Source organism: Crotalus tigris, unplaced genomic scaffold, assembly GCF_016545835.1.
Source record: "Crotalus tigris isolate CLP2741 ecotype Arizona unplaced genomic scaffold, ASM1654583v1 scf7180000024119.3904262, whole genome shotgun sequence".
Classification (NCBI taxonomy): domain Eukaryota; kingdom Metazoa; phylum Chordata; class Lepidosauria; order Squamata; family Viperidae; genus Crotalus; species Crotalus tigris.
Genome location: NW_024100396.1, coordinates 979,065 through 1,001,327, shown reverse-complemented (window position 1 = coordinate 1,001,327; position 22,263 = coordinate 979,065). Strand labels below are relative to the sequence as shown.

The 22,263-nt window shown below is 45.2% G+C and overlaps 1 protein-coding gene across 1 annotated transcript; it reads left to right on the top strand.

The window, feature by feature from the left end:
* The first annotated feature begins 3,051 nt into the window (after window positions 1-3,051).
* ETFB (electron transfer flavoprotein subunit beta) lies at window positions 3,052-21,942 on the top strand. Its single transcript, XM_039322705.1, has 7 exons — window positions 3,052-3,164; window positions 5,420-5,578; window positions 12,640-12,798; window positions 14,415-14,477; window positions 16,741-16,899; window positions 17,728-17,915; window positions 21,605-21,942. The coding sequence occupies exons 1-6, from the start codon at window positions 3,102-3,104 to the stop codon at window positions 17,896-17,898; spliced, it is 774 nt and encodes a 257-aa protein (XP_039178639.1). The 5' UTR covers window positions 3,052-3,101; the 3' UTR covers window positions 17,899-17,915; window positions 21,605-21,942.
* The last annotated feature ends 321 nt before the right edge of the window (window positions 21,943-22,263 follow it).

Sequence of the window (22,263 nt, the reverse complement as noted above, 5' to 3'; positions counted from 1 at the left end):
GCCGAGACAGCCTGGACAATTCCTATTGGCTTTTGAAAGCCAATAGAATTAGACTCTATTCAAGAGAGTCTATTCTATTGGCTTTCAAAAGCCAATAGAATAAAAGGGAGTAGCACAGCTAAGGAAAAGGGGGGGGGAAATGGCGGACTGCGTTGTTTGGCGACTCCCATGAAATGGTCATTTGACCCCAAATGGGGTCCCGACCCACAGGTTGAGAACCACTGTTCTAGGGATAAACTCCCTACCACTTTGGGGTCCAACTTTTATAGACCTCATTTCTTGACCTTCGTCTCTTTTTGTCTTTCAGGCTGCATAGGAGGAGTCGGGCTGTTCAACTTCATGAGATTCGCAACCGATGAACCTAATACCTTCCTCTCCTGGTCAATGGTCCCAGGATGGTTATCTATTGTGGTAGCTTCCATGGCAGGTATGAGAACAGAGTAACAGAATAACAGGGTTGGAAGGCACCTTGGAGGTCTTCTAGTCCAACCCCCTGCTCAAGCAGGAGACCCTATAACATTTCAAACAGTTGATCTAACTCCTCTTAAAAACCTCCAGTGTTGGAGCATCCACACATTCTGACCACAAGTAGTTCTATTGATTAATTGTTGTAGCTGTCAGGAAATCTCTTCCTAGTTCCAGGTTGCTTCTCTCCTCAAATAGTTTCCATCCATTGTTTCTTGTCTTGCCTTCTGGTGCTTTGGAAAATAGGTCAACCCCCTCTTCTTTGTGGCAGCCCCTTAGATATTGAAATACTGCTATCATGTCACCTTCTTTTCATTAGACTAGCAGCAAAAATCAGAATAAGGGCCAAAGATGAAAGGAGGGAAGGGGCCTGAGCAAAGCCAAGCAGGTAAGGGTTAAGGGAGAACAATCTCTTTATTGGCAATTTTTACACAACACTTGGTTCCTCTTCAGGTTTTAGTATTCTTTTGGCACAAGAAACAAAGGAGTGCAGCTCTTAAAGTGTAACAACCATTCCATTCCCTTTTCTTTGCGTTTCCATGACATTAACACAGAGTTTGAAGAGCCTCAGTTGGTATCAGCACCCTAACTGAGCTTGGCTGATTCCAAGGAAACAAGCTAAACACTTTATTCGTGCTTGTTGGATAAAAAAACCACTAAGAGTTTTCAGAACTTTACGCTAAACCAGTGTTTCTCAACCTTGACAATTTTAAGGCATGTGGACTTCAACTCCCAGAATTCCACAGCCAGCAATGCTGGCTGTGGAATTCTGGGAGTTGAAGTCCACATGCCTTAAAATTGTCAAGGTTGAGAAACACGGTGCTAAACTGTGGAGTTGGATAAAAAAAATCTGAAAGAAATTAATGGCAAATCATTTTCATATGGAGCTAGTTTGGTAGACTGGTTAAGATGCTGGCCTAGAAACCAAGAGATGGTGAATTCTAGGCCTCGCTTAGGCACGAAAGCCAATTGAGTGACTTTGAGCCAATCACTCCCTCTCAACCCAACCCACCTAACAAGGTTATTGTGGGAAAATAGAAGCAGCAGAAGTATCAGGTATGTGGCCTTAACTTGACTAAATATGAAGGTGAGTATTACAAAGCATGTTTGAGTTGATCAAATCTAAAGGCAGGATAAAAATCTAATAATAATTTGCCGAGAAAACCACATGAAATCCCTAAGCGTTGAGCTCAGTTCAAAGGAGCATCCCACCTTTTAGGTTTATGAATATGAGACACAGCATCCGACTGAAAACTTAAGATTTAGGGGTTTGGGGTTTTTTTTTTGTTTTTTGTTTACTTTTCAGGGGTTTGCCACTTTGTGGCAAAACGATGGGAAGAAGAGGAAACTGCGGAGGCTCTGACAACTACAGAAGTATTTACATCCTGGGGAGAGGATGCCTCTAAGAAGAAAACGCAGGACTCCAGTATCCAGAAACGGAAGTAGGAATAAAAGCAGGCACCATAAGGAATGGCAGACGATGAAGCAGAGTCTGATCAGGCACAGCCCTTGTTTGGAGCAGTGCCAGCTTTATTCCTGGCGGGACATACTGTGGATGTCTCCCTTGTGGGGTGACGTCCCGACTTTGCTCCTGATCCTGGGGATGACGAAATTAGGGTGCAGCCAGGCCGGTGCCACAACGGCAAAAGAGCGATGGCAGTCTGTCCAGATTTCAACCATCACTTTTTCTTTCTCTCTCTCTTTCTTTTTCCTCTTCCCATTTTCCTCTTTTCTCATCGTTCCTTTCACCTAACCCGCAATAAAGTCATTTTATGCACTGGGCTGAGATTAATTTAGGTTTTTGCTCAAGCAAAAGAGAGGACTCCCGTGGCTGGGGATGATAGGTGATGTAGTCCAGAAGCGGGGCAGATCCTTAATCTGAATGGGCAAAGAGTGATCTCCAGGGGGCTCTGCAGGTCTCCCAGAAAACAGCATTTTCTGAAATTCCCCGGTTTGTATTTTTGTTTCCACCGGTGGAAAACTAAGAGAGTTGAACGGGGACGAAGCAGAAATGTCGTTTCTTTCCCATCACGTAGAGATACCCGGGTAAGGCTTGATTGCGGATTCAGTCGTGCTTTGGTTGACACGAGTTAAGAGGCTCGCACGGGCAGAGGGTCATAAGAGGCTCCAGAGCGTCAATGAGACTCTACTATTTACAAAGGAAGCCGCCCGTGCCAAAAATGCACGCCGATACGAAGCGGGTGCGCCACCAACCCGCCGCGCGAAAAACAGCTTCTCGCCCTTTCGCCCATATTCTGTGGGACAAAGTCTCCTTCACCTCAAGAAGCCGGGGGGGGGGGGAAGCAAGACTTCCTATTGGCTGCCCTCTACCGGACCGGAAAATGATTGGCCAGAGGGTGATGACCATCCTTTCCTCCCGCCCTCCACCACACATGAAGACGCCCGCCATGATTGGCTTGATCTTTACGCCAATCATTCCCTTGGCGTTGTCTTTCCCATTTTCCTTTCCATTAAGTTGTAGCTGGAGACCAACCCAATATGCTACTGAGGGAGCTGAATATCGATCCGCTTCCTCGGATTGGCTGAGGCTATAGAGGGGGCGGGGAAAGAGAGAGAGGGGGGGGCGGGATGCGCGCGCAGAGGTGGGCGGACCCGCTGACTGCAAGCGTGGGAAGATGGCGGCGGCCGGGCTGAGGGCAATGGTGGGAGTGAAGCGGGTCATTGACTATGCTGTTAAGGTGCGCGCTGCCGGGGTTTTCGGGCCTTCACAGGCGGTATAAAATCTCCCTCCTGCCCAGCCCTGTTCCGGGTTGCTTCCTGGGCAGGAACCGGTTTGCTGCGTTCTTCTCAGGGTCGGCTATAGGCGTGGGATCTCCTGATGGTCTCCATCCATCACCTGACCAGCCACCGAGAACGTGATGACGTCTCCTGTTAGGGTCTCCCAGAATTCCTCTTGCCTCTGCTCGCTAGGAATCCTGGGGTCTGTAGTTCTAACTGCAGATTGGGCGGAAGGCTGGCTTTGGAGCCTCAGAAAATAGTGTCTGGGGAGGTTTTTTTAAAGGAAGATCTAATCCAGGGATAGGCAACCTTGGCTCTTTTATGACTCATGGACTTCAACTCCCAGAATTCCTGAGCCAGCATGGCTCAGCTTGGAAACCTCTCCCTTTCCCCTCAGCATGGCTGGCTCAGGAATTCTGGGAGTTGAAGTCCACGAGTCATAAAAGAGCCAAGGTGTCCTACCCCTGATCTAGTCTCTTGCCAATGCTTTTGATTTCCTGCTGAAGGGATTCTTGCTCTCCCTTTAAGATGTTGCTTTTATACCTTGCTCTCCCTCTTGAGTACAGGTAGTCCTCGGCTTACAACAGTTCATTTAGTGACCGTTCAAACTTAACAGTGGCACTGAAAAAAGTGACAGATGACCGTTTTTCACAGTTACGATGTTTGCACCATTCCCGTGATCATATGACCAAAATTCAGATGTTTGACAATTGGCTCATAATTAGGACCATTGCTGTGACCCAAGGTCATGTGATCCCCTTTTGCGACCTTCTGACAAGCAAAGTTAGTGGGGAAGCCAGATCACTTAACAACCAGGTTACTGACTTAATCAACTGCAGTGATTCACTTAATAACAGAGGTAAGAAAGGCTGTAAAATGGGGCAAATCTCACAAGTGTCTCACTTAACAATAGAAATTTGGGGCTCAATTGTGGCCGTAAGTCGAGGACTACCTGTATATACTCTGCTCCTATTGGTTGTCCCCACCACAAACAGTTCTGCGGAATAGGTTTGGGTGACTGGCCTTGAATCACCAGGTGAGCTTCATGAAGGGGGTGGGCACTTTGTCCCAATCCAACACTATAAGGGTATATTCTGGTATATAAGGATATATTCTGGGTTGCAGATGCTGCCTGCCACAACAACGTCCACTGTGGGGTAGATTGTTGTTAAATATAGGAAGTGGCTCAAAGTTACTCAGTGGCCCGAGAATGAATTTGAATTTAAACATCTGGTGGTAGTCCTCTGTAACTCTTACACTTTTGTGACTAATCTTGGTGTTTTGTTTTTTTTTTAATGTGCCACATCTCATACTTACACATTGTGGGTCTTGCTTAGGGCTGTTGTATCACTGCACAGTAGATAATGAGAAGGAGAAGATGGGCTGTGTTGGCAGGCATAGTATTTTGCCTGCATCTAAGTGTAATTTAGTTTTCATGCCTGCTCAAGGATAATCGTGTGGAAAAAAAGCAATAGCCTGAACTGAATGCCTAATTTAAAGAATGGCTGCAAATAAATTTTAATGTTAATTCCAATTTTACCCATCTACATTTGTGTTGCCATTTTTAAAAAGGTATTTTATTCCTTATAGTGTAAAATGTATCATTGTGTATCTCTTTAGAAAGTTGACAGCTTTGGCCTAATAAATTAAAACGATGTAATTAGATGAATCAGCTCTGAGGTTTTGTACAGCAGAACTGTGTGTTTCTTGCAAACTGACACATGACATAGATGGAAAAAAAAGTCTTGCCTAAGAAATTTGTTCTCAGTTGATTTAACTCAGGGGTGTCAAACTGCCAGCCGCAGACCAGATGCATCATGCCGAAACCACGCCCACACCATTGCCGGCTATGGAAAAAAAGTCATGACACATCAAGTGATGTTGCAAGTTTGACAACCCTGATTTAACTGAAATCTTCAAGGTGCTGTGCATTGTGGTTGTCTGGTTTGACAATTCCTTGGACCAGACAAAGCTGCATTTAGTTCCAAATCCTAAGCAGTGTTTCTCAGCCTCAGCAGCTTTAAGTGTATGGAGCTCAGCTGAATGCCCAGATTTCCCTAGCCAGCCAGGGGGGATTCAGGAAGTCTTAACTCCATACATCTTAAAGCTACTGACGTTGAGAAACACAGCCCTAAAGAACTGGAAATATTCTCAAAACGCCCCCTACTTTTGTGTTTCCCTGACATACTTTCTTAATAGATTGTCTCCTTTGCAGGTCCGGGTAAAACCAGACAATTCGGGGGTGGTGACCGATGGGGTCAAGCACTCAATGAACCCCTTCTGTGAGATCGCTGTAGAGGAAGCTGTGCGTCTCAAGGAGAAAAAAATTGTCTCGGAGATAATTGCTGTAAGCTGTGGCCCCCAACAGTGCCAGGTAAGAATGCTTTGCCTTGAGAAGCAGAAGGAAACAAACACCAGTCTCGGGTTCTTAAAGAGTAATTTGGTCTGCTTTGCCAGTATGAAAAATATGAACGTTGTAGTTTGGTACCAAGTTGGGCCTCAGTCCATCTCTTTAATAATATCTAAAAACTAATTATCATGCTCCGAAATTGCAGTAGTTCTTTTCAGTATTGCCCATCAGTATTTATTTGCATAGTATTGGTGGAATTAAAATTCTGATAATCCTATATGTTAAAAGAACTTACCCTATTGTGGTCAGTAATCAGGTTTGGAAGCCATCTTTATTCAGAAGTTTATTGTTATTGCATTTTGCAAAATTGTAGTTTATTTCTGGGATAGAAGAGAGCAAAGTATTTGAATGTCACACGATTCGGATAAATAATTTGGGCTCCTGCTTCATTTGGGCAAGAAGGCTTCTTAGCAAGATGGGTGGATGTAAATCCATTTTCCACAAATCTTTTTTGTAAGATATTTGTTTTCTCGGGGTCCCTTACACTGCTGTATTTCAGATCAAGAAGGAATTGAATAGGTTAAAATACTTGGCATTTTAATGATTAAGCATGTATAAATAGTTTCAAGAAGTAGGCTAAAAGCAGGAGATTGAAATTGGGAACTTAAAGAAAATCAAATGCATAGGAATCTGCTAGAGAATGCATGACTCAGCAGCAATAATACTCTATGTGACTTGGAAACATGACAATACGACTATGAGTCAGCAGTGTGATGTAAATCCAGAAAGGCAAACACAAGTTAGGATGCAGCAATAAAAATTCCCAAAGCCTTAAGTCTAGAGCAAAATAGGCCTAATTCAAATATTAGAAAACTATCCTGTACCATTCCTGTTTCTGAGCATGAGATATTTTAAGAACCATTCAGGCAAAATGAAAGAGGTTCAGAGAAGGACAATGAGGTTGATCAGAGTACTGGAAACTAGCCTGTGGAGAACTCTTATGTTTAGCCTAAGAAGTGATGCATTATTATTCCTCGACTACCCAATCTATTATCTATTGTTGTACAGCTCAGGGTACAGAATAACGGATCTAGAAAGCAGCGGTCTACTGCAGCAGCCAAAAAAGCTAATACAGTTCTTGTTTGTATAAAGAGGCACAGAATCAAAATCACGTGACGTATTAGTACCGTTTTAGAAAACCTTAGTAAGACCACACCTAGAATACTGCGTCCAGTTTTGGTCACACCACATTAAAAAAAAGATGTTGAGACTTTGGGAAAAGTGCAGAGAAGAACAACTAAGATGATTAAGGGCCTGGAGACAAAAACATATGAAGAATGGTTGCAGAAATTGGGTGTGACCAGTCTAGAAAAAAGAAGGACTAGGGGGGACATGATAGCAGTATTCCAGTATTTGAGGGGCTGCCACAAAGAAGAGGGAGTCCAGTTATTCTCCAAAGCACCAGAAGGCAGGACAAGAAACAATGGATGGAAACTAATCAAGGAGAGAAGCAATCTGGAATTAAGGAGGAACTTCCTAACGGTGAGAATGGGAAACAGTGGAACAGCTTGCCTTCAGAAGTTGTAGGTGTTTCATCACTGGAGATTTTTAAGAAAAGACTGGACAGCTACATATCTGAAATAATATAGGGCAGGGGTTCTCAACCTTGGCAACTTTAAGACTTGTGGACTTCAATTCCCAGAATTCCTCAGCCACTTTGCTAGCTGAGGAATTCTGGGAGTTGAAGTCCACAAGTCTTAAAGTTGCCAAGGTTGAGAACCCCCGATATAGGGTCTCCTGCTTGAGCAGGGGGCTGGACTAGAAGACCTCCAAGGTCCCTTCCAGCTCTGTTCTGATTGATTGATTGATTCAGTTCTGACAAACCAACAAAGGAATGATCGACCTAGCAAGGGGGTAAAGTAACTTTCATTGGATGTGTTCAAATAACCACATTTTAATGGTATTTGCTGTAGTCTGGAGTCCTGTAATAGCGGGCAGTTGAACTTGATGGTTTGGAGCACCTCTAGCTTTCTAATTCTATGAAATCAAAATTATATCAGAAGGCTCGGCTTAGTTTACTTTATCAAACCTTTCTGATACTGGGAGTTACTATCACTTCTTTACTTACTACATTTTTACCCCAGTTTTATTACTTAATAAGTCACTAAAAGTGCAAGGCATACTTAATACTTTATCCTCCTCCTGTTTTCCCCCCCAACGTCAAGCCTGTTTGGTGAGTTGGGCTGAGAGAGACTGGCCCAAAGTCACCCAGCCCTTTTTTTTTTTCGTGCTTAAGGTGGGACTAGAATTCCCACTCTCCTGGTTTCTAGTCTGGTACCTTCACCGCATACCCCAAACCTCCTCCTCCTTTCCAATGCATTTCACTCTTTTCTGTCAGAAACTGGAGCTGGGAGAGTCCTTGCTTTCATGCAAAGTTCTTGAGTGGATGGAGCCAAGAGAATGTAGTGAAGGAGTGGCTTTCCCTAGCGGAGTACGAAGAGAGAAGGGATGGGTTGGCTTAGTCCAGGGGTAGGCCACCTTGGCTCTTTTATGACTCGTGGACTTCAACTCCCAGAATTCCTGAGCCAGCCATGCTGAGAGGAAAGGGAGAGGTTTCCAAGCTGAGCCATGCTGGCTCAGTAATTCTGGGAGTTGAAGTCCACGAGTCATAAAAGAGCCAAGGTTGCCTACCCCTGCCCTATACCGTTCCAGACAACTGGCTGTCCAGTCTCTTCTTAAAAGCCTCCAGTGATGGAGCACCCACAACTTTTGGAGGCAAGTTGTCCCACTGCTTAATTGTTCTGTCAAGAAATTTCTCCTCAGTGCTGGGTTGCTTCTAGAACGAAGGAGAAATTTCCTAATGGTGAGAGCAATAGACTAATGGACTAGCTCAGGGGTAGGCAACCTTGGCTCTTTTATGACTCGTGGACTTCAACTCCCAGAATTCCTGAGCCAGCATGGCTCAGCATGGCAACCTCTCCCTTTCCCCTCAGCATGGCTGGCTCAGGAATTCTGGGAGTTGAAGTCCAGGAGTCATAAAAGAGCCAAGGTTGCCTACCCCTGGCTTAGCCTCTCAAAAAGGATCTGGTGGCCACCAGGCGGCACTAGCTGCACATGAGAGAATCTTGGTGACGTACTTGTGCATTGTGTAGGAGGCATCAGTGACATATTTGTTTCTCTTCAGATACAGAAACGGTGGGGTGGATAGAACACTTGAGATTTGGACTGGGTTTTCATGTGCCTTTAGTGGGGCTTTCTGGTCTGAAGCACAGAAGGCCGTGAGCTTTGGAAGGGATTCTCATTGGAATATGTTTGTGCCTTACAACAGATCCAAGGCAAGCAAACAGAGGATTTTTTGGGGCGGGGGGGGGGAGGAATAGCAATAATGGTGATATCTACAAGCCAGAACCAATTGTAAAATAGTTGCATGTGGGTGAAGTTGATACCAGTTGGTGGTTCAGAGGATAGGCAATAGCTCCAGGAGTGAATTATGCCTTAGATGGACTTGCACTTGCAAATTTAATACTGCATTTCAATATTAACAAGAATGTTTATATAGAGAACATTCCTCTTGCTTTTTTTTAATAGTAATTTGACGAAAGCTTATTTCCCTCTGCTGAAATTCTTACAGCAGTCAGTCGAATGAAGGAACATATTTTTTGCTCTCTACTTTTCTAGGGTTATGGCAAATGCCAGCTTAGTCTAGTGCAGTGGTTCTCAACCTGTGGGTCAGCACACCATTTGGGGTCGAACGACCATTTCACGGGGGTCGCCAAACAACGCAGTCCGCCATTTTTTCCCCCTTTTCCTTAGCTGTGCTATTCCCTTTTATTCTATTGGCTTTTGAAAGCCAATAGAATAGACTCTCTTGAATAGAGTCTAATTCTATTGGCTTCAAAAGCCAATAGGAATTGTCCAGGCTGTCTCTGCCCTGCTGAGCCCGCCAAAAGTCCCATTCTGTAAACGGTGCTGTACCAGTTGAGTAGTCCTTGACTTACAACCGGTTGAGTAGTCCTCGACTTACGACCGGTTGCGGGGTCGCGGCATTAAAAAGGTTGAGAACCACTGGTCTAGTGATTAAAAGCGTCATAATAGAAGCCAAGAGATCGGGAGTTCTAATCCTGCCTTAGCCATGAAAGCTAGCTAGGTGATTTTGGGCCAGTCACTCACTCTCAGCCCAATTCACCTCACAGGGTTGTTGTTGTTGGGGGGGGGAAGGAGGAGCAGTGAGTATTAGGTATGTTCTCTCCCTTGAGTTTTGTATTTTTTTTTTCAAAAAAATCTTTTTTTAAAAAAAAAAATGTGTAGCCTGCAGTCAAAGTTGGTGCTCCCGCCACTGTCCTCCGGTAGCATTATTGGACTCCATTATGATGCCAAAGATGGATCACTTCCTGCTCTTTTCCTGAGGTCCCGAGATTTTTTTCATACTGCCTCCCTGGTGTTTTCAGCTTATGCCAGTACCTCAGTGTTTCCCAAACTTGACAATTTTAAGGCATGAGGACTTCAACTCCCAGAATTCCACAGCCAGCAACGCTGGCTGTGGAATTCTGGGAGTTGAAGTCCACATGCCTTAAAATTGTCAAGTTTGGGAAACACTGCAGTACCTGATTCAGCCCTGCTTCTTTTCTCCCCTCCCCAGACCTGGCTCTATTCTGTTTTCTGTCAATGAGGCTTCCTGATGGCTCTGCCGTCATTGGTTATTTTCTGCACTGCTGCTTCCACTTTTTCATGACCTTCACTTGCTGGGTTGCTCTAATAGTCTTTATTTATTTATTTATTTTTGGCTGCCCTGCCCTTCCTCGTTCAGCGTTCAGTCTGCTGCTGATATTCCTTAGCCTCAGAGATTGGTGGGGGGGGGAATGGGGGGTTAATATCTCCAAGGCTGCCTTCTCCTTCTGCCTCTGGTTATTTTCTTTAGTAGTATAAGGGTCTGCTTGGCACCAGGTTGCCTTTATATCTGCTAGCTCAGCAGCTTCTGTGCATCTGATACGGATGGGTCTTGCACCTTGGCTGTGTTCCCATTGGGGAGGCCTCCCCCCCCTAGACGTTCTAACGGTTGCTATCAAGCAGGCTGGAAAAGCAATCTCCGGTTCATTCATGCTAGCCTCGTACATCATTAAAACATCACGTCAATTGTCTTTCAGCTCAGCCTATGATAAATATTCCATATGGGCAACATTTCCACCAAATGACAAGGTACGGGGAAAGAGGTGTGCTGGTGGGAGACACATGCCCACATTAAATCTCAGCCTTGGCTTTGAAGCGTCTTTAGAATGGCATTGTTTCTTTTATGTCAGCTATCTCTGCTGCTAGTGGAGTGAATAGATCTGATTTGTGAATGGGGACCAGTGGGGTGGCGGCTTATCTTATAAATGCTTTGCACCTTGGGCGAAACGATGGGGCCGTCCTCCAGAGTGAACATTCACAGGTTCCTGCTGTACGTTTTTCTGACACTCTCTTCCCTCATTTTGTTGAAATGTTACCTACCACAGTGGAATTGCGGTTCTGGAGCAGAAGATGGGCAGACAGATTTTCAAAGGTTGTCCTGAGTAAAAATGCAAGAGGCTTGGTGTTGTTTCTCATCCTAATAAGGCAGTTTGCAAGCAAGCCCAGGGTTAAATAGAAACGGGAAAGATCTGAATTCCAGTTTAACTGTGATATTCCTTGGGCAGTTGTATTTTCAGCCTGGGCTGCTCACAAGGAGGGTTGTGAAGGTAAAATAAGATAGTTCCATATAGGTTGCCTTGCATTCTGGTATTCCTGTTAACACGGATATGAGGCAGCTCAGCTCTGGAATCCCCAGGGCCCTTGGTAGCTATCTGCTTTACATAATTGGGTTTCAAGCAGTGGTTTTTTTTTTTTTCAAACTTGGCACTTTGGAGATTGTTCGACTTCAACTCCCAGAATTCCCCAGCCCACGATTTGCTGAGGAAATTCTGCTGGCTGGCGAATTCTGGGATTGAAATTTACACACCTTAAAATTGCCAAGTTTGCAAAACTCTGATTTAATGCATGCCTCATCTTAAGAGCTCAGTGCGGTTACAATGTGATGATTAGCTGTCTTTAACCTACCTTTTTCTAGCTATCCAAAATCAGTTGCAATAGTAATAGTAGTAAAGTTGGAAGGGACCTTGGAGGTCATCTAGTCCAACCCCCTGCTCGGGCAGGAAACCCTACACCATTTCGGACAAATGGCTGTCCAGTCTCTTCTTAAAAACTTCCAGTGTTGGAGCATTTACTGCTTCTGGAGGCAAGCTGTTCCACTGATTAATTGTTCTCACTGTCAGGAAGTTTCTCCTTAGTTCTAGGTTGCTTCTCTCCTTGATGAGTTTCCACCCGTTGCTTCTTGTCCTGCCTTCAGGTGCTTTTGAAAATAGCTTAATTCCCTCTTCTTTATGGCAGCCCCTGAGATATTGGAATACTGCTATCATATCCCCCCTTGTCCTTCTCTTCGTTAAACTAGACATACCCAATTCTAGTAACCGTTCCTTATATGTTTTAGCCTCCAGTCCCCTAATCATCTTTGTTGCTCTTCTCTGTACTCTTTCTAGAGTCTCAACATCTTTTTTACATCGTGGTGACCAAAACTGGATGCAGTATTCCAAGTGTGGCCTTACCAAGGCATTGAAGAGTGGTATTTATCCTTCACGTGATCTTGATTCTATCCCTCTGTTAATGCAGCCTAGCACTGCGTTGGCCTTTTTGGCAGCTGCAGCACACTGCTGGCTCATATTTAGGTGATTGTCTACTAGGACTCTGGGATGACGGTTAAGTTATGAAAACTGTAACAGAGTTGGAAGGGACCTTGGAGGTCATCTACTCCAACCCCCCTGCTCTCGCAGGAGACCTGTATACTATTTCTGATCAATGGCTGTCCAGTCTCTTCTTAAAAGCCTCCAGTGTTGGGACACCCACAATTTCCAACTGCCAAACTCTTATATGGTTTCCCAGTTGTCATTAGGCACCGGCTACCAAGTGCTTCAAAACAGAGGGAACTCTAGGCTGGACGCCAACTCTAGAACCAAACCAGAGTTTTAGAAACGCCGGGGAAAGCAGCTTTGTTTCAATGCTTGTTGCTCCTGCAGGAGACGATCCGCACGGCCCTCGCTATGGGAGCTGACCGGGGGGTCCATGTGGAGATTCCTGCAAAGGACTATGAGAGCCTCACCCCCTTCCAGGTTTCAAAGATCCTGGCAGCGCTTGCCAAGAAGGAAGGTGTCAATCTGCTGCTGCTAGGGAAGCAGGTGAGAAAAAGGAGGGGAGGGGCTGCATTCAGCACAGATAAATATTCCAGGCTGAAATAAATGGCATTCTGAATCTTGGACAATCTCCTACCCGAGGATAAGTTTCTAGACCGTAACATTTTTTTTGAGAAGACAGAATGCCAGGATATAGGTAGTCCTCAAGTAATTTGGTCATACAATGAGTAAGTGAGTCAGTTTTACAACCTTTCTTTTTTAGTGGCCATTAAACAACTCCACAGACATTAAGCCAGTGGTTCTCAACCTTTTTAATGTTGCGACCCCGAACCGGTCATAAGTCGAGGACTACTCAACCGGTCGTAAGTCGGGGACTACTCAACTGGTACAGCACCGTTTGCTGAATGGGACGTTTGGCGGGCTCAGCAGGGCAGAGACAGCCTGGACAATTCCTATTGGCTTTTGAAAGCCAATCGAATTAGACTCTATTCAAGAGAGTCTATTCTATTGGCTTTCAAAAGCCAATAGAATAAAAGGGAGTAGCACAGCTAAGGAAAAGGGGGGAAAAATGGCGGACTGCGTTGTTTGGCGACCCCCGTGAAATGGTCATTCGACCCCAAATGGGGTCCCGACCCACAGGTTGAGAACCTCTGCATTAAGCAAACCCGTAGCTCACAGAAATAAATGCTGGTTTTTGGGCAAAACCATTGTAAAACATGGCCACCTGACTGCAGAATGCTGCAAAACGGCCATAAATGCAGGGCTGTTGGAACTTCAAATTTGAATTATAGGTATCTCCCCCCCCCCAAGTAGGTCTGGTGGAACTTCAAACAGTCGCTAAGCGATCGGTCATAACTCAAAGGACTAGCTGTACCCAACCGGTTGGCATTTCATACATTGTAAAAGAGCAGAAGCTTACTCTGGATAGCAACAGAGGAGGGTCTAGGTGCATTTGCAATCTGATAAAACAAGCACGGCCAAGGAAACGGGTTCCATTACTCAACCGAGACAGAAGGCAAGCAAGGAGAGGTGCCGAAAGAGCCAAGCCCACCCCAGGCCTGAGGCCAGAAAAGGCAGAGCTGAGCCTTGCAAAACGGATGGCTTTCCAAGAAAATATACAGGGGTGGAGCTGATCCGACAAGCGTATGCCGCCCCCCCCCCCCATAGCTGGAAAGCTGTGCTAAGAGCCATTCGGGATTTCAGAAAGGAATGGCAAAATATGGTGCAATATTATTATTTTTTTTCTCCTTACTAGCTGAAGCTGCTTTTCTGGCCCTGAAAAATTGAGAACCTGGTTTTGCCGTGGCTGTTACTGAACATAAGCATTTCTGAGTTTGTTTAATGTTGTGGCTGTTGACTTTTGGCAGAAGGAAAGGGCGATATGAAAGTAGCAGAGTCAAGCCAGCCCTACCTTGAATTGGAAAGGTGTGTTTATTTGTGTACATAACGCATTCTTGTGATCTTGAGTCAGCCTTCCCAAGGCAGCTTTTGCAGTGAAACCAATAGCCTCCACATAACAGCGCTCTTTGTAGTACACATTTCCTTGCCATTATTGGGGAAAACATTAACCTGTAAAAGCAGCAATGCTTCCTGTGACCTTTCCTCTCTCTTTCTCTCTCTCTCTCCCCCCTCCCTTGTTTTTTTTTTCCTCTCCACCTCAGGCCATTGATGATGACTGTAACCAGACAGGGCAGATGACAGCAGCATTTCTGGACTGGCCTCAGGTAAATTAGAAGCCTCTTCAGTTTGTGTCCGGATGCTTAAAGGCACATAATTGTTTCATTTGCTTCAGTGAATGAAACCGTCAGATGGAGAGTTGAATGGTAGTTTGTTACTTTGATGTCCTGGAACAAATTGTCTTGTAGTTAAAGAAAAGACGGGGGGGGGGGGGAAACAGGAGGCTGGCAGACAGGATAGAATACCCGTGGGGCGGAAGAAAGCCCAAACGGGAGAGCCCTGTACTGGTAAAGCTGGTGCGCGTAACAGAAACGTAACAAAATTCCATTCCTTTTGGAATGAAACTATATTTCATTGCTGGGTACCAAAGAGAGTTACACAGCCCAGAGATTATTCACAAAGATTCTAGCAGTCCTGGCAGCCCACCTCAGGCTGATCCCGGTGCGCGTCCAGTGTTACCTGGACGATATACTGATCCAATCCAGGTCTTTCAGGTCGGCTCAATCGGACCTGGAACTCACGATCAATACTCTTCAGGATCACGGGTTTTCCGTGAACTTCAAGAAGGGTCACATGATTCCAATAAATCGCCTCCTTCCCCCAGGTGCAATGATAGAGTCCAATCTCTGCAGAATTTATCTTTCTCAGAAGCGACGGATCAACATCCGATCCCTTGTCCACAGGATCCGGCGGGAAAAGGTGGTTCCTCTGGTCCAGCTGTCTCAGCTGCTGGGAAAGATGGTCTCCTGTATGGGGATCGTCCTGTTAATTTTGCTCTTTTTTTTCAGCTGTCAGCTGACCGCTGTAGTTCTAAGAAAGTTGCTGTGGAAAAGCAGGAATTGTTCTCGAAAATATTGGGCTTGCCCAGAAAACAGGGTCCTTAAAGACAGCATCTCACTTTTGTTTGTGCATTCACTGCCTACTTGTTTACACTGATTGATTTATATAAAAATGTATCTCTCTCCTGCTTCCTGCAACTCAAAGGAATATCAATCTTTTTCTTTCGTTCGTCGGTTTGGAATAGAAATCTCGGTGCCTTATTTTAAAGGCAGTTTAGTTCTTTGGTCCTTTTTTTTCTTCATCTTGTCAACGGGATAATCCTTCACGGAGGTTCTTTTTTCTATGTGGCTGGATTTGTGGGCTAATCAGAGGGCAGGCAAAACTTGTTAGTGTCCGGTTCAGATTTCATGCTTGCACCATGATCCCATTTCCAGAGCGACGGTCACGGCGATCTCTGCCTCCTTGACCATGGATTCAGGGGCAGGTGAAGTGCGCAGGCCTTTATATGATTCACTGGCTGATTTGGCTATGATCAGGATGCCTTTGCCCTGGAGCCCTTGCAGCTACATCGCACAACCTGGCAGCCTCGGCTTTATAGGGTATTTTAATTCAGGGATGCATCGTGTTGTCAGAACTTAATTGCCTAGCTCAGGGGTAGGCAACCTTGGCTCTTTTATGACTCGTGGACTTCAACTCCCAGAATTCCTGAGCCAGCATAGCTGGTTGCATAGCTGGCTCAGGAATTCTGGGAGTTGAAGTCCACGAGTCATAAAAGAGCCAAAGTTGCCTACCCCTGGCCTAGCTGGTGTGTTGCCTGGAGTTTTGAAGATGGCATTGAAGTAAAGCTACCTCAGTTATGTGTAGACAGATGAATATTGCCTCTTAATCCCCAAATCTATGACTTAGAATTGTTTTATTAAATTGGGTTGATTCGAAAAGGCTGCTAAACATGTTGAGGCATATGCAATGAACGTACACACACACACACACACACACACACAGCCCAATCAACTTACATAGCATTAGTTTAAGGAGTTTCCATTTGGGACAAATCACACTTGCCCTGATGATGATGATGATAAAGTTGGAAGGGACCTTGGAGGTCATCTAGTCCAACCCTCTGCTCAGGCAGGAAACCCTACACCATTTCGGACAAATGGCTGTCCAGTCTCTTCTTAAAAACTTCCAGTGTTGGAGCATTCACCGCTTCTGGAGGCAGGTTGTTCCACTGGTTAATTGTTCTAACTGTCAGGAAGTTTCTCCTTAGTTCTAGGTTGCTTCTCTCCTTGATTAGTTTCCATCCATTGCTTCTTGTCCTGCCCTCAGGTGCTTTGGAGAATAGCTTGACTGCCTCTTCTTTGGGGCAGTCCCTGAGGTATTGGTACTCTGCTGTCATGTCCCTCCTCATCCTTCTCTTCATTAGACTAGACATACCCAATTCCAGCAACCGTTCCTTTTATGTTTTAGCCTCCAGTCCTCTAATCATCTTTGTTGCTCTTTAGTGACGCAGCTCTTCTTTATTCTTGGCAGGGAACGTTTGCTTCAGAAGTGAGCGTGGACGGGGACTGGCTGAAGGTTGAGCGGGAAGTTGACGGGGGTCTCGAGACGGTGCGCCTGAAGCTGCCTGCTGTGGTGACAGCCGATCTGCGACTGAATGAGCCTCGTTATGCAACTCTGCCCAACATCATGGTATGATCTGGGCACCTTTTTCTTACTCAGCTGTTCCTTAAACCTGCTCCAGCAAACCATCTCAGCTGGAGTACAGCAGGGCTTTTTAACCAGTGGTAAGGGTACCACCTGTGGTACATTGGCACCTGGCAGGTGGTATGCGACCATCCTAGAAAAGTGGTAGTGGGGGAAAGGAATGAGCTGAACTGGTGGCAGCACCGCACAAGCCTGAGCAAGAGATGGCTGGAGCTGCAGGGCTGTCAGGGCTCAGTGGAAGCTCCAGGATCAGCGCTTCTTTGGGATTCTCAGGGCTCAGTGGAAGCGCTAGGATCAGCGCCAGGCTCCAGCTGGAGCTCGGCGCTGATCCTGGCGCTTCTGCTGATCCCCGAAGAAGTGCCAATCAGCTGGAATGTTGCAGCATCTCCAGGGTCTTGTGATTTACATTCAGATGCTTGGCAACTGATTCATATTTATGACGGTCACAGTGTCCCAGGGTCATGTGAAGTGACCAAAACCTGCTGCAACCACCCAGCAGACGGGGAGAATAAAAAACCAACCCTCCCACCCCACCCCCGCTGCCAATCCTCAACAGAAATGCTCACAACAATGAAAACCTCGGACAGGAGGAAGAGTGCCACCGGGTGGGCAGGCAGGTGTCTTGCTCGGCTGTGGCTTGGGGGGGTACTTTTTTCAGTGCCATTGTAATAAAAAGGGGGCTGCAGGTTTGCACAGAAGCACCCCCCCCCCTTCAGGAACTGCCAGTCACAAAACTCCAGAAGAAAAAAAAATTCTCCAGCAAAGCTAGACAGTGGTTGGTTAATTGTTCCCTGTTCCCATCCTCTTTCCCAGAAAGCCAAAAAGAAGAAAATGGAGATGGTGAAGCCGTCTGATCTTGGTGTGGATCTCACACCTCGAGTGAAGACTCTGAGCGTGGAGGATCCTCCTCAGCGCAAAGCCGGAGTCAAAGTGGAAACAGTGGACGATCTGGTTGCTAAGCTGAAGGAGATCGGGCGGATCTGAGCTCCTGGGTCATTTTGGTAAGGGGAAAAAAAGGGTTTGTGGAGTGGACGGGTGCTACCTGAACTCAACTGCAGGTAGTCCTCAACTTACAGCCCTGATGGAGTCTGCCCACCACCACAGTCACAAGTCGTGACACTTGTAAATTGGGCCAGTCACACGAACAACCCAATTTTACAAGCTTTTCTGAAGTGGTCATTAAGTATACTAATGGTTCGCTACAGGCGCAGTTTTGCTGAAAACCGGAAGTAAATGTTGGTTTTTGGCAAAGCCATCATCTGCATGCAGGATGCTGAAATGGCCGTAAATGCAAATAACCATACATTTTGCAGACCTAAGAACCGTTTTGACTTTTAAGGCAAATTTTGATTTATAAGATGACAAATTGTGTTCCCCTTTAAGTCGTCTCCTTCCAGTGTCCATTTACAGTGAGATGAATGAGTAAAATCCAGAATTTTGGCCAGGGTGGGAAGGTAGATGACTCAGTTTCCCACCCCAGGTATCCTCCAAAGTGGACCCCTTATTTTCTTCTATTGAAGGAGGACTCTTAGAGCTGTTTCCTCTTTCTTCGTGGGGGAAAAAAAATCTCAATAAGGGAAGAAGAACTGCAGAGGATTAGAGGAGCGGATGTTTGGGGCGGATTGGTATCAATATTCAATTAATTGTGTCCCCATAATTTAAAAGAATCTAATACATTTAATAGATTAATGGCTCAGTTGAGAAAATGGCCCTTGTTTCTAGCCTCTACTGATGAATATGGGAATTTCACACTTGGTAATAGCTCCCTAGAGGAAAGAGGGCTGTCACTGGATTCCTGCTTTATTCTCCCTGACATTGTGTAGCCCACTTGCCTTTCCTAGCCTGCCTTTTTGCCCAATATTTGCCACCAGGTTTCGGAATCTTCCAAAGGCCTGCATTTATTTTTTTCCACCAAAAATAAAGGAAATAGATGCAAATCTGCTTTGATTTATTAAACCCCTGAAGCCAAGAAAAATCAGATTTTCTTGGCTCCGCATGCCGCAGAGAATCAAAACATGAACTCATTGTGGTTTGTAGCGACTTTTTTTAAAAAAACACGGCCAAAATCAAGGCCTTAAAACTGCTCTGTTTAAACTGGAAGAGAACATACAGCAATATGTAAAGCGTGTTTGAGCTATGGTAAACATGCACATATTTTTTCATGTGAAAAAGGCACATAGGCCAGAACGTAGTTTATCTTAATTACTGCACGGGTCTTCCTGATCACAAGATACACATATTATATTCTCTAGACGACACCTCTGGGATATAGTTTGGGCTGTGGGGGAATGATTTACCTAAAATTAGTCTCCATTTTGGGACTCAATCCAAATCCAGCATCTAAACCATGTGCCTGGCTGAGGAATTCTGGGAGTTGAAGTCCACAAGTCATAAAAGGGCCAAGTTTGAAGACCCTTGATCTAAACCATTTTGTTATGCCACCTTGCTCTCTTTTGTTTTCTTTCAAGCACGGGCCAACTGGGTTCGATTTGGTTTGTCAGTTTGATCCATTCTGTGTCAAGTTGTGTCAATTCAGTTTTCCAAATTAGATTCTTTTGTTGGGGGGAAGGGGCACCTTTTGTGCAGATACAAAAGCGGTCTGCGCTGCCTCACCAATTTGAACGCATTTGATTTGACAATTTAAATCAGAAGGTCAGCTCGGATGAATCTCCTTCAAACTGATCAAGGCTTCCCGCAGCCCTGCATTGCCTAAGATTTTATGTATGAGATTTCCAAGCACTCAGAGGGACAAGCAAGGGCCATTGACTGATGAGTCATCCCTTGGATTTTTTATTTTTATTTTTTTTAACTGGCGGGCCTTCATCACATTAAAAATGGAAATAAAGAATGCAAGAGCTGTGTTGCTGGAAAAGACTAGCACCCATCAAATCTAGCCTTGACCCCAGCAGCGGCCAGCGAGATGACCCTTGATGCATGCTGGTTTTTGGAGCTGCACTCCATCGGATCCTAAGAGTTTCTGTTTGATGTCCAAGGCCTCCCTCTCTCTTTCATGATATTCTTCACTCTGGCAGTTTAGCAAGCGAAGTAACTGGTCAGCAGTATTTTAAGCGTTCATGTTTTTGTTATTGATTAGATAAAGGCCTGCCTTTTTGAAATTATTGCCAGTGAGTGAATATATCCCTCCAATCCTGGCTGATGATATTTTGTAGTATCAACATTAAAAAAAAACCTTTAGCCATTTATAATAGTCTAAGGAGGACATGCCCTGTCCCTTGAGGCCTCCTGTCCCAAATCCATCATAATGGACCCCAGTTTTGGGAGTTCCTTCGGATTTCTTCCCCTGAAGCGGGCACAGGAGTTTCCACAGCAATTTAGCAAGAAATGAAAACATGTTCCTAATGTAGTTGTATCATAAGTCAGGTTGTAATTGCTCTTCTTTTGGGGGGGGGGAATGAAAGTAAACATTCATTTTATAAATCCCAGTAGGCTACAAAGTGTGTCATTTTCCATGATACGCAAGCTATTGGAAAAAAGAAAGCCATTATATCATCAAAGATTAAAGACTAGGCATTTGTACATGAGAAAGATGCATTTTTCTCATGTTAAATCAACTTCCACAAGAAGGTTTTTTTCCCCCCCCTTTATTTGAATTATAGGTCAGTTTTTCCCAGCCTGATTGAGTCCCACTACTTTGGTTTATTTCTTCCCTCCTCCCCAGGCGAACTGGGACTTTCAGATATCTGTTGAGTTGTCAAGTTTGTTGTCCAAAAAATTCTTGACTTTGGTTAATAGCTGGTGCAATGTGCCTGAATTGAACTGTTGTTTTTTTTTTTTAAGCTCAGAACCTCCTTAATTGGCAGAGCATTGGCATTTTATAGAAGTTTGGATTCTCTGATAACCCAGCCTTGTTCGCTTTTTTAATTTATAAAGTATCTCAGTCTCTAGAGCAGTGTTTCTCAAACTTGACAATTTTAAGGCATGTGGACTTCAACTCCCAGAATTCCACAGCCAGCATGAGGGAAACTTTGGCCCCTTCATAACTTGTGGACTTCAACTCCCAGAATTCCTGAGCCAGCAAGAGGGAAACTTTGGCCCCTTCATAACTTGTGGACTTCAACTCCCAGAATTCCTGAGCCAGCATGAGGGAAACTTTGGCCCCTTCATGACTTGTGGACTTCAACTCCCAGAATTCCTGAGCCAGCATGAGGGAAACTTTGGCCCCTTCATAACTTGTGGACTTCAACTCCCAGAATTCCTGAGCCAGCATGAGGGAAACTTTGGCCCCTTCATAACTTGTGGACTTCAACTCCCAGAATTCCTGAGCCAGCATGAGGGAAACTTTGGCCCCTTCATTACTTGTGGACTTCAACTCCCATGCTGGCTCAGGAATTCTGGGAGTTGAAGTCCACGAATCATCAAAGAGCCAAGGTTGCCTACCCCTGCCCTAGAGCAGTGTTTCCCAAACTTGACAATTTTAAGGCATGTGGACTTCAACTCCCAGAATTCCACAGCCAGCGTTGCTGGCTGTGGAATTCTGGGAGTTGAAGTCCTCATGCCTTAAAATTGTCAAGTTTGGGAAACACTGCTCTAGAAGCTATACAAAAATTAGGAACTGACCCCAGAGGCCAGTTTCAGTGACTCATTTATGATGGAGTCCAGTTTCTGAGGTTTGGTTGCTGGGTGTAGTCATAGTAACAAGCCTAAAGTATCCCTTTCTTCTCTCTTTCAGCCTTGCCTTGAGATGCTGCTACGGGGGAGATCTCCTGCTCTAGGAATGGGTATGGCCTTCAGCGAGCCCATCTTCCTGTCTCAGCGAGCCCATCTTCCTGTCGGGACTGGTCCCTCTGAAATCGTAACCACGCTGCCTTCCATCTCAGCTGGCCACCAGAGAGAGCCAAATGAGAGTTTAATTCTGTTTTCTATACTAATGATGGGTTGGTTTGCAATAAATGTCACGTGATCTCTGAAGGTGCTGGGAGCAAATGTCACGTCTCTGCTGTTTCTTTGCATTCCCAATTAATTGCTTCAGTCTTCCTGCAGTAAATGATCTGCCCTAGGCATTCGAAATGGTTTCTCTTTTGTTGTTGTTGTTGTTCTTAATGGCCCATGGGTTGTAGACAAGTAGTGTCTGAACAGCTCACCTCTTTTTTGCAGATCATAGTTGGAGGCAAACTTTCCTTCATTATAGGGGTGCAGAATTTGCGGGATTTCAGGACTAGCACTGAATTCTTGTTGGCTTTTGGGCCACAAAAAAAAAAAAAGAGCAAAACCATGGTCCTTTTCTCTACGCCAGCGGTTCTCAACCTGTGGGTCCCGACCCCATTTGGGGTCGAACGACCATTTCATGGGGGTCGCCAAACAACGAGACCCGCCATTTTTTTTGTCAGC